The sequence below is a fragment of the Nicotiana tabacum genome, chromosome 22, assembly GCF_000715075.1.
Source record: "Nicotiana tabacum cultivar K326 chromosome 22, ASM71507v2, whole genome shotgun sequence".
NCBI lineage: Eukaryota > Viridiplantae > Streptophyta > Magnoliopsida > Solanales > Solanaceae > Nicotiana > Nicotiana tabacum.
In genome coordinates, this window is record NC_134101.1 from 19,859,511 (window position 1) to 19,872,885 (window position 13,375).

General features: G+C 36.7%; 1 protein-coding gene across 2 annotated transcripts; it reads left to right on the top strand.

Annotated features, from left to right (window-relative positions):
* The first annotated feature begins 857 nt into the window (after positions 1-857).
* LOC107763086 (histone-lysine N-methyltransferase ASHR1-like) lies at positions 858-8,777 on the top strand. 2 transcript variants are annotated; one of them, XM_016581517.2, is made up of 14 exons: positions 858-1,124; positions 1,218-1,357; positions 1,516-1,650; positions 2,995-3,049; positions 3,206-3,324; positions 3,552-3,640; positions 3,710-3,791; positions 4,603-4,707; positions 4,786-4,876; positions 4,962-5,081; positions 5,614-5,720; positions 5,905-5,974; positions 6,851-6,914; positions 8,229-8,777. In XM_016581517.2, the coding sequence occupies exons 1-14, from the start codon at positions 1,025-1,027 to the stop codon at positions 8,398-8,400; spliced, it is 1,449 nt and encodes a 482-aa protein (XP_016437003.1). In that variant the 5' UTR covers positions 858-1,024; the 3' UTR covers positions 8,401-8,777. The 2 variants fall into 2 exon arrangements, with proteins under 2 accessions (XP_016437003.1, XP_016437010.1); XM_016581524.2 differs by lacking the exon at positions 6,851-6,914 and having other exon boundaries at positions 886-1,124.
* Positions 8,778-13,375: the final 4,598 nt, after the last annotated feature.

Below are 13,375 nucleotides of genomic sequence, written 5' to 3' on the forward strand. Positions count from 1 at the left end.
ACTTTAGCTGCTGCATCTTCCAATCATGCAGAGATAATAGTTATTCATGAGGCTAGTCGAGAGTGTGTATGGTTGAGATTAGTGACTCAACACATTCAACAACTATGTGGTCTTTCTTAAAAAATAAAGATTCCAACGATATTGTATGAAGATAATGTTGCTTGCATAGCTCAACTTAAAGGAGGATATATCAAAGGAGACAGAACAAAGCACATTTCACAAGAGTTCTTTTTCACACACGATCTTCAGTAAAATTGTGAGATAAATATTCAACAAATCCGTTCAAGTGACAATCTAGTAAATTTATTCACTAAGGCATTGCCAACATCAACATTTGAAAAGCTGAGACATAAGATTGGAATGCGTCGTCTCCGAGATATCAAATAAAATTTTCATCAGGGGAGTATAATACGCGTTGTACTATTTTTCCCTTAACTTAGGCTTTGTCCCAATTGGATTTTCCTAGTAAGGTTTTTAATGAGGCAACACTCAATGCGTATTACAAGATATGTGTACTATTTTTCCTTCGCTAGGCTTTTTACCACCAAATTTTTCTTAGTAAGGTTTTAACGTGGCACATTATCTATGGATATTCAAGGGGGAGTGTTATGAATACATTGAATTTGTGAATGTCCAACAACTCATCCATGAACCATTTTGGATATACATGAATATGTTTATTATATTCATTTAATATCTCGTAACTCTCAAATAAATTATATACTATATATACGGTATTTCTAATTCTACAAAAGATATATTTCTTGGCTTATATTGATATAATTTTATAATATTAGAGACTTATTAATACCGTATACTTGCTTGGGTTTTATATTCTCTTAAATTGAAATTATTTAGGATTGATTGATTTATTGGTTTAAGATCAAAAATATATGAGGATGTAAGGTTAACGTTAACCCCATTTACTCGAACTTTCGAGGTCCATTTCTAATACTCCATAAACATTGTAGAGCTCTCAAGTCTCAAATCTCAAGGCTCTGCAGAAGAAGATTTCTGCTTCGTTATGGAGGAATTACAGAAAGCGTTGAGTGATAAAGGGCTAACACTGTCGCCTGTGCCGGAAAAGGGTCGCTGCCTTTTCACTACTCGTGATTTCTCTCCAGGTCTTCCTCCATTTGTTCGTTAACAAATTAGGAATATATCTAAGGTTTAATAAGACTATGTATAGCTTAAATTGGCTTTTATTTGGATAACAGGGGAAGCAATTGTATGGGAAGAGCCATATGTTTCAGTTCCAAACAAATCATCAGCAAAATGTGAATGGTGTTTCGCTTCAACTAACCTTAAGAAATGTTCTGCTTGCCATGTTGTTTACTACTGTGGTAATACATGCCAGGTACGCTTTGTACTTCAAATTCAGTATATCTGATTGCTGATTTCAGATTTTTTTTGGGGGAGTCTAAATGAAGGGACTGAGGGTAGTGCCACGGATAGCTATTTGTCTTTTTTAATTTCCGTTTGAAAAATTTATAATTATGGTGAAGCTAACTGCAGAAGTCAGATTGGAAGTTGCATAAGGTTGAATGCCAGGCTTTGTCCAAGGTTGACAAGGAAAGAATAAAATCACTTACGCCCACTGTAAGATTGATGTTCAAGCTTTATCTGCGGAAGAAACTGCAAGATGAGAAGGTCAGTTTCCATCTACGTCCTCTGTTTCTATAATTCAGCTGCTATGAATTTAATATTCTCATTCGGTGAGTGTTTGCTAATCTGAAGTGAATTTGAAAGCTGGAGAACTGTACAGCTTTCAAGAAGTGGGAGCATATGTAATATCTATAGCTTGGATAATATTGTGATCACTAAATGTGATTCTTAAACATATTTGTTTCCTGTTCTGAGGTGTTCTGATGATATTCTGAACCAGTAAGTCAAAATAAGGTCTTTGCTTTCTGAAATTACAAGGTCAATTATCTGGTAGAATAAAAGGGGGTGGGTTTGAAGGGTTTTCTGGAAAATAACACATGCAACTGCAGTCAATTGAGAACTCTAATTCCTTGAATTCTTTCAATTCTGTATGAAAATTATGTACCAGCTCGGTCGTGTCTTTGATTGAGTCAATCATACCAAGATAACCCAGCTAGACTTTTATTCCTCATAGGGTGAAGTAGTTTTTTTATTCTTACAACTAAATTTAATGTGCCAAGGGATCTGTTACAATCCTTATGGATACAGTGATGTGGCAAACGGATCACATTCAAAGAGAACACCTTTTTACCTCATCCGCCAAATATCTGCAAGCACATGGTTGTTTTCATCGACCATAGGAGTGAATTGCCATGGAAATGTCTATCAGACATCCTTAACATTTAGAAAGTGAAAAGATTCCGACAGAAGCCCTTTGTTTGGAAACTAGGGAAGTAAACGGAATTGAGGCTTGGCTAAGTTTCCGATTTCCTGGTTTGGTTTGACAAAAGGAGGGACGAAATTGAAGTGAGAAAAATATGTTCCTCCTCAATCTGTTAATGTCTCTCTTTCTTTTAGGAGGGAATCAAATCATAAAATTTTAGATAGAGAATCAGTTTCTGTCATCTCTTCTATTTTATCTTTCCTCACTTCCTTCCTTCCCTTAGTTTCCAGAAAAAGTGTTAAATGTTTATATGTGCGTGGAAATACCTAGAAGAAGGGCAACATCATCAAATTGTTTTGGAATAGTTGATGGCTAGAAATCCCAAGTAATGGGTTCCAAACCATGGAAACCTCAATATGTTCTATATAAAAGTAGGTAAGGTTCCAAAGTAGCTGGAATATATGTTCCAGCAGGTTTAATCACTTCAGACATTGTTTGTTTTTCTTTCTGTTTATCAGATGTCATAATTTCGAGTAAGTACTTTGTCCTCACCAACTCTGATTTTATCTTCTTACCCTTGTTGGATTTGTCGTTCTCGATCTTCAACTTTGTCATGTGAAATAGTCTTTCTACGATAGTATGTATTGGTTTTGCCATGAAGCTCTTAACTACTCTTTCACTGCCAGGTTATTCCAGCTACAGTCCTGGACAATTTTAGTCTGGTGGAATCCTTGGTATCTCGTATCCTTGTGTAGCTTATACTGAGAGTTTTTTTTTGGTTGTTGAGAAAGAGCTTATACTGACGATTTTCTGATATAATTTTGAATTATGCTTCATTAGGTCTATCTTTGCTACGTGTTTGACCTTGCGTTGTTCTTAACAAGTTTGTTTCCCAAGATATGACTGATATTGATGAGAAGCAACTAGTTTTGTATGCTCAGATGGCAAACCTGGTCAATCTGATTCTTCAGTGGCCTGAGATCAGTATAAAGGAGATTGCAGAAAAGTTCTCTAAGGTATAAATTGTGCGCCGGATGCAACATTTCGCTTTATGTGTCTAAAACCTATGCAACCTTATTATGTGTTGCATAGACCCTGTTCGTCTGGGCCTTTGTTCATGAAAACTGAGGACGATGTGGCTGAAATCTTCCCTTATTCACTTGTCTGGAAGCATAATCCTTTTTCTTACAGACTTTATTGTCTAACCTGGTGTATCTCTGCTGTATTTTCTGAGTATGGGCAGTTCTCATGTAATGCACATACAATTTGTGATGCTGAACTGAAACCCCTGGGGACAGGCCTTTATCCGGTGGTTTCTATAATCAACCACAGGTAATTGTTGTAGTATCTTTCTGTCTAGCTAGTATATTTATTTCTCTAAATGGCCTTTTTGTGTTATAGTTGTTTGCCGAATTCGGTTCTAATATTTGAAGGACGAATGGCTGTTGTCCGAGCAGTGCAGCATATACCCAAAGGTACTGAGGTAATACTTTGTTTCCAAATTATTTTGATCAGCCTCTATTAGAATAAATCATCATTAATTGAAAAAGTAGGTTATCATTCTGAAAACCAAGCATAAGTTATAGAAAAAAAAAGAAGAAGAATTTGAGTGTTCCACTGGATGATGCAAATCAATGAATAAGAGGTTGATATCTGAGGAAGATGCTTTTCATTTGACCAGTAACTCCAATTTTGAGCAGGGTATTGTGTTGATGAATTTAGTAAGAAATGTTTACTTATAATGATATGTATATCATCATGATGATGTACATGATCATCAAGCATTTACATCTTTGTCCTTAACAGTTGAATGTACTTTTGGAAGTTAACTACTTTAAGATTCTTGTTTGCTTTTTTGAGTACTTAAGCATCTGTTTGGAGTTCAAGAGGAGACTGTAGAAAAGGTGGAAGAGAAAATGTGGTGCAGAATCAATGAAGGGGGATTGTCTGGTTGTTGAGCTTCCAAGGGTTTTGATGATGTTGTATGTCAAAGCAAAAGGCTTCCACGGGTTTGAATTGGGTCAATTTGGAAGAGTTTAGGTTTGACACACATTACTGTAGAATTTTGTCAAATTTGACATTATTCTGGGGGATACCTCTCTACAAACTGCTCCTGCTCTCCATGTGCGGGCTTTGGCATGTGCATTCTTGCATGTACAAGAAGTTGATGGATGATAAGGAGTACATTTAGGATGTTATTTACTGGTTTTTAAGCAGTAATCTAAAAGCACAAGTAATTTCATTGGCATCCAGCAATCACTAACTTTCTGATTTACTTGATTGGCTTCTAAAAGGTATTGATAAGTTATATCGAAATGGCTGGAAGCACTGCAACTCGTCAAAAGGCTCTTAGAGAACAGTACTTTTTCTCCTGCACTTGCATTCGCTGCATCAAGTTGGTATGTTCGCTGTATTGTCTAATTAGTCCTCAATAATTAGATTTCTGATCACAAACTTATCACCCCGCTCACTGTAAGGGCCAAAACGATGATATCCAAGAAAGTGCAGTTCTGGAGGGTTATAGATGCAAGGATAAGAGATGCAGTGGTTTCCTGCTTCGTGACTCTGGTATATGATCCCTGTCTCAAACTCACCTTATATCCGCATGATTGATCTGGTCTGCCTGTGACTTCTCAGTTTCTTGTGTTTGCAGGTAATAAAGGATTCAGATGCCAATTATGTGGACTCTTTAGGGACAAGGAAGAAATAAAAATTATTGTTAATGAAATCGAAAGAATATCAGAAAAAGCTTCATTTTCACTTTCCAATGGACGTATCCTTTGAGCCAGTGAATGAGAATATCTAACGTATGTTACTGTATATAAACACTACTCCCTCTGTTTCAATTTATGTGAACCTATTTCCTTTTTAGTTCGTGCCAAAAAGAATGACCTCTTTCCTTATTTGGAAACAATTTACCTTTATGCAATGTTTTATAGCCACACAAAATATATGTGCTTCATTCTACACCACAAGTTCAAATGTCTTCTCTCTTTTCTTAAACTCCGTGCCCAGTCAAATGGGTTCACATAAATTGAAACGGAGTGAGTACATTTTAGCCTTCTAATTACTAACTTAGAATAAACATCATATTTACACTACTTCTAAAGATGATTTGAGCTAAAAATCTCCTCTCTAAGTCGGCACAAGCTACATTCTTATGTTATAAGAGGAGGCACTTTTGATCAGCCCACCTGAGTGTGTAGAAGTGAGGAGGCGAAATGTTCCGTTAATTAAATTAAACAGTATTTAGATTATATTTATTTGGTTTTGTTGGGAAAACAGACTGCTTTGACAGAATACAGATAAGAAAGATGCAAGTGTAATGTATAAAATGATTGAGAAACTTCAGCAGAAGCTGTGCCATCAATTCTCGGTCAATCTGATGCGCACACGGGAGAATCTTTTAAAGGTTTGATCGCCTTTACTGCAGTGTCTCACAGAAGAATGTTTTTGAATGTTCTCATCTATGTTTACTCCATTGATGAAACTTCTTTTTATTGTCCCTAAGAAGATGCTTACATCAATCTTGTTCCAGCCATCTTTAATTAGTTAATATTTTTTTGGACCTGAAGAATGGATGTTTATTCATTTAGATATTGATGGAGCTGCAAGATTGGAAAGAGGCACTGAAGTACTGCAGATTAACTATCCCAGTTTATAAGAGTAAGTTGGCACTACCTGACGGTTCAAGAGAATTCTATTCCGCAACCACTATTTCAATGCTATCTGTTGATTTAGTATAATATAGTAGTAAGCCAGGTTCAAGACTTAAAAACTACTTTTCCTGTCCCAAATTAATCTACCCACTTCCTGTTTTAGGTAGTCTCGAAGTTGGGTCTATATTCCTAAAACCCTATATTCTTCAATACTTATTCAATTTTCTACTATAAGAAAGTACTATGAGATCCAGTTTTATATTTAATTCAATAAGTGAATTATCTCTGCTCTTGGACCCAAGTTTATACATGACAAAAAATTTTACTTTATCATAATAATCACGCTCAAATGAAAGAAGGAATCTAAATTCTAATGGAGAAAGAGAGAGAGAGAGAGAGAGAGAGAGAGAGAGAGAGAGAGAGAGAGAGAGAGCAGGTTTTTCTACATTCTTAAGCTATATCCCTTATTGGTGCCAGTTGTACGTCTGCATAACAAATTCTTATCATCATGGCTTTATGTTGCTCATGCGCCCCGGACCCTGCAGTTTTGCTCTTCTGCCTGGGATGTTAAATCTAATTCTGTTGCGTTTCTGTTCTTTTTGGTATTAGACATGCATGTTTTACCTGGAGATAATTAACATTCCTTCTGAAGGAACATGTGATTCGGGAAATGTATAGATTTGAGTTGCTTCGCTTTGTATAACCAAGAAACTTTCTTATGCTTCCTACGTATCACCAGCATATATAAAGAAGTAACGACTTTTTCTGAACTTAGTCATGCACTAAAGTTCCGTTTTCCAATAGTTTTGCTCTGCTTTCTGAACATATATACCTATTAGATCTACATGTTTTCTCCATATGGTAATATTTCTTCTTTTGATAGGAGTTTATCCAGAGTGTCATCCTTTGCTCGGACTGCAATATTACACTTGTGGGAAACTTGAATGGTTAGAGAGCTTTTGGTTTTTCAATATATTGTGTTGCATATTTCTGGCTTTTGGCAGTTGTCCTCTTTCTATTTCATGTTTCATTATCTTGATTAACAGACATTTGTTTAGATCTAGTATATCCTGTTGCAATATCGCACAAGTATCCTGCACGTCCAACTTCTGGTGAAGTTATAGCAATTCCCCCAGAGGCATGGGGAAGTTTGTGTACCGTTTGAAACAGGTGCTCGAGGTGGCAAGTAGTTGCTTTAACTGTAGCCTAGCCATTTACATCGTTAACACTTATTTAAGAAAAATAAGGACATGACAGTTAAATAATAAACAGCACATATATGTAAGTAAATAAAGTATTATAAGGAAATATAAGACTTGGAAAATACATTTAAGTCACTCGAATTAAGTAGTATAAATGTATATTAGAACTTTATGGACTAATTTATGTAAGTGTATGCACTTATTGAAGTGCCTCAAAAATGAAAGTATTGCCTAAGAAATTAATTTGTCTTAAGTTCTACAGTCTCTAGGACAAGTGCCAAGCAGACTATTGTACCAGACAATTTCAGACACGTACATGGTCGCTTACATTTAAACGTCTATGCATAATATACTAGTAGTCCAGTACAATGTATGCATATGAAAGAGTACCGAAACTGCGAAAAAGGATAGGTATATTTGGTACAAGCCCATACTGATCCTCAATTCTTCTGTATATTTTCTTAACTCTCTCATCAACACCCATTACATGATAACTCATACCAGTATTTCAGGACTCCATTGTATAAGGGTCTAAAAAATGCTTAGAGATTTTTAAACAGTTTTCTTTGTTTTTTCTTTTTTGATGTGTGTTAAACATTTGTCTTTGTATACAGAGAAATTTTAGTCTACTTAATTTAAGCAGTTGAGACGAGAAAACTATGGGCGGTCTCATGTTAGCTGATTAGATATCTGGAGATTTGCTCCTCCTGGCTTGTTCTGTTTTATTTTGTTGATCTTGGAAACATCCAGAGAAACAGACCGAGTTTGACCGGTTTTGCAAGTCTTTGAGGATTTTTGATACATTCATCAACTTTATTAGTGATCCAAGCTTTGCTTTAACTTCTGAAATTATGTGGCTTCAGATATTAATGAAGTTAGCGACAGTTTTCCATTAAGTAGGATTTCTTGTTCAAGTTACACAACTCGTTGCGAATTTTGAGCTTCTTGTAAACATGGAAAAAGCTGGAACCTACAGTTTATAACATTCTTAAAGAAATGTCAGAGAAAGTGGTGGTTTCGTTAATGATATCCCCCGTGGTGTTAATTTGTTAATTACAGGTGGCTTGGTGAGACTGAGGAAGCCTACAGGTCACTAGCCAAGGCAGCAGAGATACTGCGAATTACTCATGGAACAAACACTAATTTCATGAAGGAGCTTTTTGTGAAGTTAGAAGAAGCTCGTGGGGAGTTCTCTTACAAGATTTCATCCAAGGAAGAAGAAATTGATTGAACTGCATCCACATATGCACGTAACCTTTGTCGACAACAGATAAAATTCTGTTATACCAGTTTGACAAAGGGTGGCCCCTCTTTCCTAATTATTACAATGAAAAGTTTCTAGTGAGATGCTAATCTCCCTTTCCCTACTGTCTACTTTTGATGGAAGTTGAGTAACTATTGTGAGAGAAAAGGCTATCTTGGCAGTTTCTTCTATCTTATATAAGAGACTAGAGTTTTGACTTTCGGAAAGGGGTGCAAGGTATGTTTCATTGGATGCTGTAAATAGCTAGAATTTGTATTGTTGATTACATTCCGAGTTCTATTAGGGGCCTGCATAACATTGCAGGAATTATCTATATATAGGAGTAAAATATTTTATCTTTTGAATATTTCTGTATTAAAGAATTAGAGTATGCTTTTGAACTTTTATACCTTTGCAACTCTTGAGATTATGTATTTAACCACACACACTCACACAGTTCTACATGTATATGTTACAGCTCAGCACTCTTAGTTAGTGATATTAGCATTAGTTAGTTAGCATTAAAGAAGTGGTTAGCTATTAGTTGTTTTGTATAAATACATGTGTAAATATCTTAATCAAAGAGATAGTTTTCATTCTCTCAAAATTTGGAACCTTCTTCTCCACATTTCTCTTTCTAGATTCACTCATTTGTTCCGCCATTGGAGCTCCTTCTGAGCTCAACTCATACTGCTACTTCGATTTTGACATGGTATTAGAGCAGAGGCTTCGATCTCGACCTCACTCTCGTAGTTTCTCCGTGTTAATTCAGTTCTAGCTCGTTCGATTGAAGATTTGTGGTGAGAAATTAGGGTGTCCTAAATTCAGTACTTCTGCTATTTTGACTGCAAACTTACCTCTATCTCTGTAATTCTCCGCTTGAATCATGTCTAAAGAAGACGATGTTTTGAATTCGACTAATTCCCTTTACATGCACCCGTCTGAGAGTGTCGGTTCTATGTTGGTGTCGGTATCGTTTGACGGAACTGGATACAGATCCTGAAGAAGAGGAGTACTAAGGGCTCTCTCTGTGAAAAACAAAGTAGGTTTCATCACGGGAAAATGCAAAAAGCCGGATTCTAGCGCTCCGACCTTTGAACAATGGGAGCGTTACGATGATATGGTCACATCATAGATTTTAAACTCGCTTTCAAAGGACTTGGCAGATAGCTTGCAATATGTCAGTGACGCTAAGAAACTCTGGGAGGGATTGGAGGACAGGTATGATCAAACTAACAGTGCGAAGCTCTATCAGCTTCAAAGGGAAATCAACGATTTAAGCCAAGGAGCTCTAGATATTACTGGATACTACACAAAAAAAAATAATTATGGGAAGAATTAAATACCCTAAATGCACACGCTAAATGTAAGTGTCAGTGCACTTGTGGAGCCAAAGCAAATATGCACAAAGCAGAATAGGATAGGAGACTAATTCAATTCCTCATGGGATTGGACGAGGTGTATACAGTGGTGCGAGGCAGCATTTTGATGATGAATTCTTTGCCTAGCTTGGCACAACCCTTCTCAATTCTTATTCAAGAAGAAAAGCAGAGGGAAGTAAGGCCTCAGAATTAATTTGTATTAGAGTCTACTTCACTAAATGTGAGTGGTGCAGGCAATAATAATTTCCGAACAAATTACAATCAGAACACCAACACTGGTGGGAACAATGGATACAGGGGGACCAATTTTCAGGAAGGCCTAGAATGTTTTGCGAGCATTGTAAGAGGCCAGGACATACGAAGGATAAATGCTACAAACTTCATGGGTATCCGCAAACTAACAATAACAACAAATTCAATAACTAATAGATGTTCAACAACAACAACAATAAATTCAACAACCAACAGATGTTCAACAAAACCAACAAAGGCAAGGGGACTGCAACAAATGTTTTTGGTACACAACACGATGGGTTGAATATGGGAGAAAATGAAGGTGAATTCCAGGATCAGAATCGAAGCATACACAATTTGAGCAAAGAGCAATATGGTCAGTTATTGAGGTTGCTGGAGAATTTTCAGACTCAGTGTGGAAATGCAGGAGATGTTTCTGGGAGTGTCAACCTGAACAGTGGAGCTGTTAACTTCGCAGGTATTATGGCATGCTCTGCTTCTGTTGAGTGTAATTCACAATCATATGAGTGTTTTGAACCAAATATTGATTCCTGGATCCTTGTTTCCGGAGCTACAAACCACATGACCTATAAGAAATCACTACTAACCAATATTAGAACTTTAGTTTATCCCTTTCTGGTATCACTACTTAACGGATATAAAGTAAAGGTGACACAAATTGGTAAAGTGATTCTTAACACTAAGTTCACTCTGAAAAGGGTCCTTTATGTGCCTAGTTTCAAATACAACTTAATGTCTATACATTCCTTGACAATACAACTTGACTGTATTTTTATTTTTACCAAATTTGTCTATCTTATTCTGCAGGCCCCTTCAATGAAGAGGCCTCTGGAGATTGTAAAGCCAAGAATGGTCTGTATTTTCAGTGTTTAGAAGTCAGCAAGAGTAATTCTGTTTTCAGTTCTGCATCAAATAATTATGTTTCATCCAGTGATTCTACGTGTCATCCTGTACATAGAGTTTCCAATCCATATCATGCATATGTAGATAAGATACATTCTCATGTCATCCATGTTGTAAATACCTCAGTTGCAAATAAAGGAAGTGATTATCTTATATTCAATTCTATGGCTAATGGATCCTTGAGAAATGAAAACCATGTAGATTCTTTGTGGCATAACAGATTGGGGCATGTGCCTTTTGTCAAAATGAAGGGTATTTCATCCATACTAATGACTTTTGCATCCAAACAACCCTTCTTTTGCCATATATGTCCCATGACAAGACAAACGGGGATGCCTTTTCCCCAAAAGACCACATCCACAACCAAAATCTTTGAATTACCGTACATTGATTTGTGGGGACCATATCATGTTACAACTCATGATGGCTATAGATATTTCATTACACTAGTGGAAGATTACAATAGGTCAACATGGACACATCTTTTGGCATGCAAGAGTAATGCATTGCAAATCCTAAAGGCCTCCACTGTCATGGTAGAAAACCAATTCAATACCTCAATCCAATCTATTAGAACAGATAATGGGCTGGAATTTACCAATTCTGAAACTATCTCATTTCTTCAAATCAAAGGTATTTTGCACCAGAAAATATGCCCCTACACACCACAACAGAATGGTGTGGTAGAGAGAAAGCACAAATACCTACTTGAAACAACAAGAGCACTACTTTTTCAATCAAAATTGCCCCTGAAATATTGGGGAGAGTGTATTCTCACAGCTACATATCTGATAAATAGACTCCAATCTTCCCTCCTTCATAATAAATGTCCTTTTGAACTGCTTTATCAAAAGGAGCTCACTTACTCACATCTCAGGAGTTTTGGGTGTCTTTGCTTCCCCACTATCCTTAAAGGCCACAAAGATAAATTTGTGCCAAGATCAACACCCCGTATTTTTGTAGGATACCCCTTTGGGGGAAAATGGTACAAGGTCCTTAGTCTAGCCACAAAGATGATACATGTCTCAAGAGATGTAATTTTCCATAAAAATGTGTTTCCTTTTGCTTTATCCTCTGATTCTAATAGGGTATCTAGTCTTTGGTCAGGTTCCTTTGCCCTTTCAAACTTTTTCAAGCCAAACAAGATCCTCATCTAACACTGGTGGTACAACCTTCATTCCCCACTCATCTGAATCACTTCACAATGCAGAGTCATCTGCAACTTTTTCTGGTAGTGATCACTTGCAAATTGATACATACTCCAATGAGCATACAACACCTAATTAACCTTCACCATGCCCTACATTTACTAGTACTTCCCTTGTACATGTTTTACACCAACAGAACATGTCACATATTTCTCATACACCTTCCAGAACACACAAAACACTTGTGTACTTAAAGGATTATGTGTGCTCCATTCACAAACTTTGACCCCATCATTATGTTCCTATTTCTCCTTGTGTGACACCCTCCAGTATCAATTATTGTACATAATCTTTTTCCTTTAACACTTTAGTACCCCATGCACAATATGTATCCCTAAATGCCTTAGTTCCAGATAGTCAGCAATTTGTCAAGAGCATCTTACTTGATTATGAACCCAACTCATATGAAAAAGCAACCATGAATCCTGCTTGGCAAGCAGCAATGGCACAAGAATTTGAAGCATTACATACTAATAACACTTGGAACTTGGTCCCTCTACCAGCTGGTAAAAGGGCAATAAGGTGCAAGTGGGTGTACAAAATTAAACACAAATCAGATAAGAGTGTTGAGAGATTCAAGGCAAGGTTGGTTGTAAAAGGGTACACACAACAAGCTGGGATAGACTATACTGAAACCTTTTCCCCAGTTGTTAAGATGACTACAGTGAGAGGGTTAATTGCAATAGCAATTAAAAAGGGGTGGCAGCTCTTTCAACTGGATGTGAATAATGCATTCATTCATGGAGACCTTCGTGAAGAAGTGTATATGGATGTACCTCCTGATCTGGTAGTAGAGATATCAAACTTGGTGTGAAAGCTAAATAAGTCCCTTTATGTCTTAAAGCAGGCAAGTAGGCAATTGTATGAAAAATTAGCAGAGGCATTGTGTTCCAGAGGGTATGTACATTCAATGCTGGATTATTTCTTATTTTATAAGAAAGCTGGAGCTTCGGTCATTTTTGTTGCCATGTATGTCGATGATGTTATAATCACAGGGTCCCAACTAGATGAGATAGAATCACTAAAAGGGTTCCTACATGAGACATTTAAGATAAAGGATTTGGGGAGGTTGAATTACTTCTTAGGACTAGAGGTTTTGTATAAACATGATGGTGTCCTAATATCCCAAAGGAAGTTCACCATGGATCTATTAAAGGAATATAATTGTCTGCAGTATTCTCCAATGTCTTCTCCTCTTGATCTTCCAATCAAGTT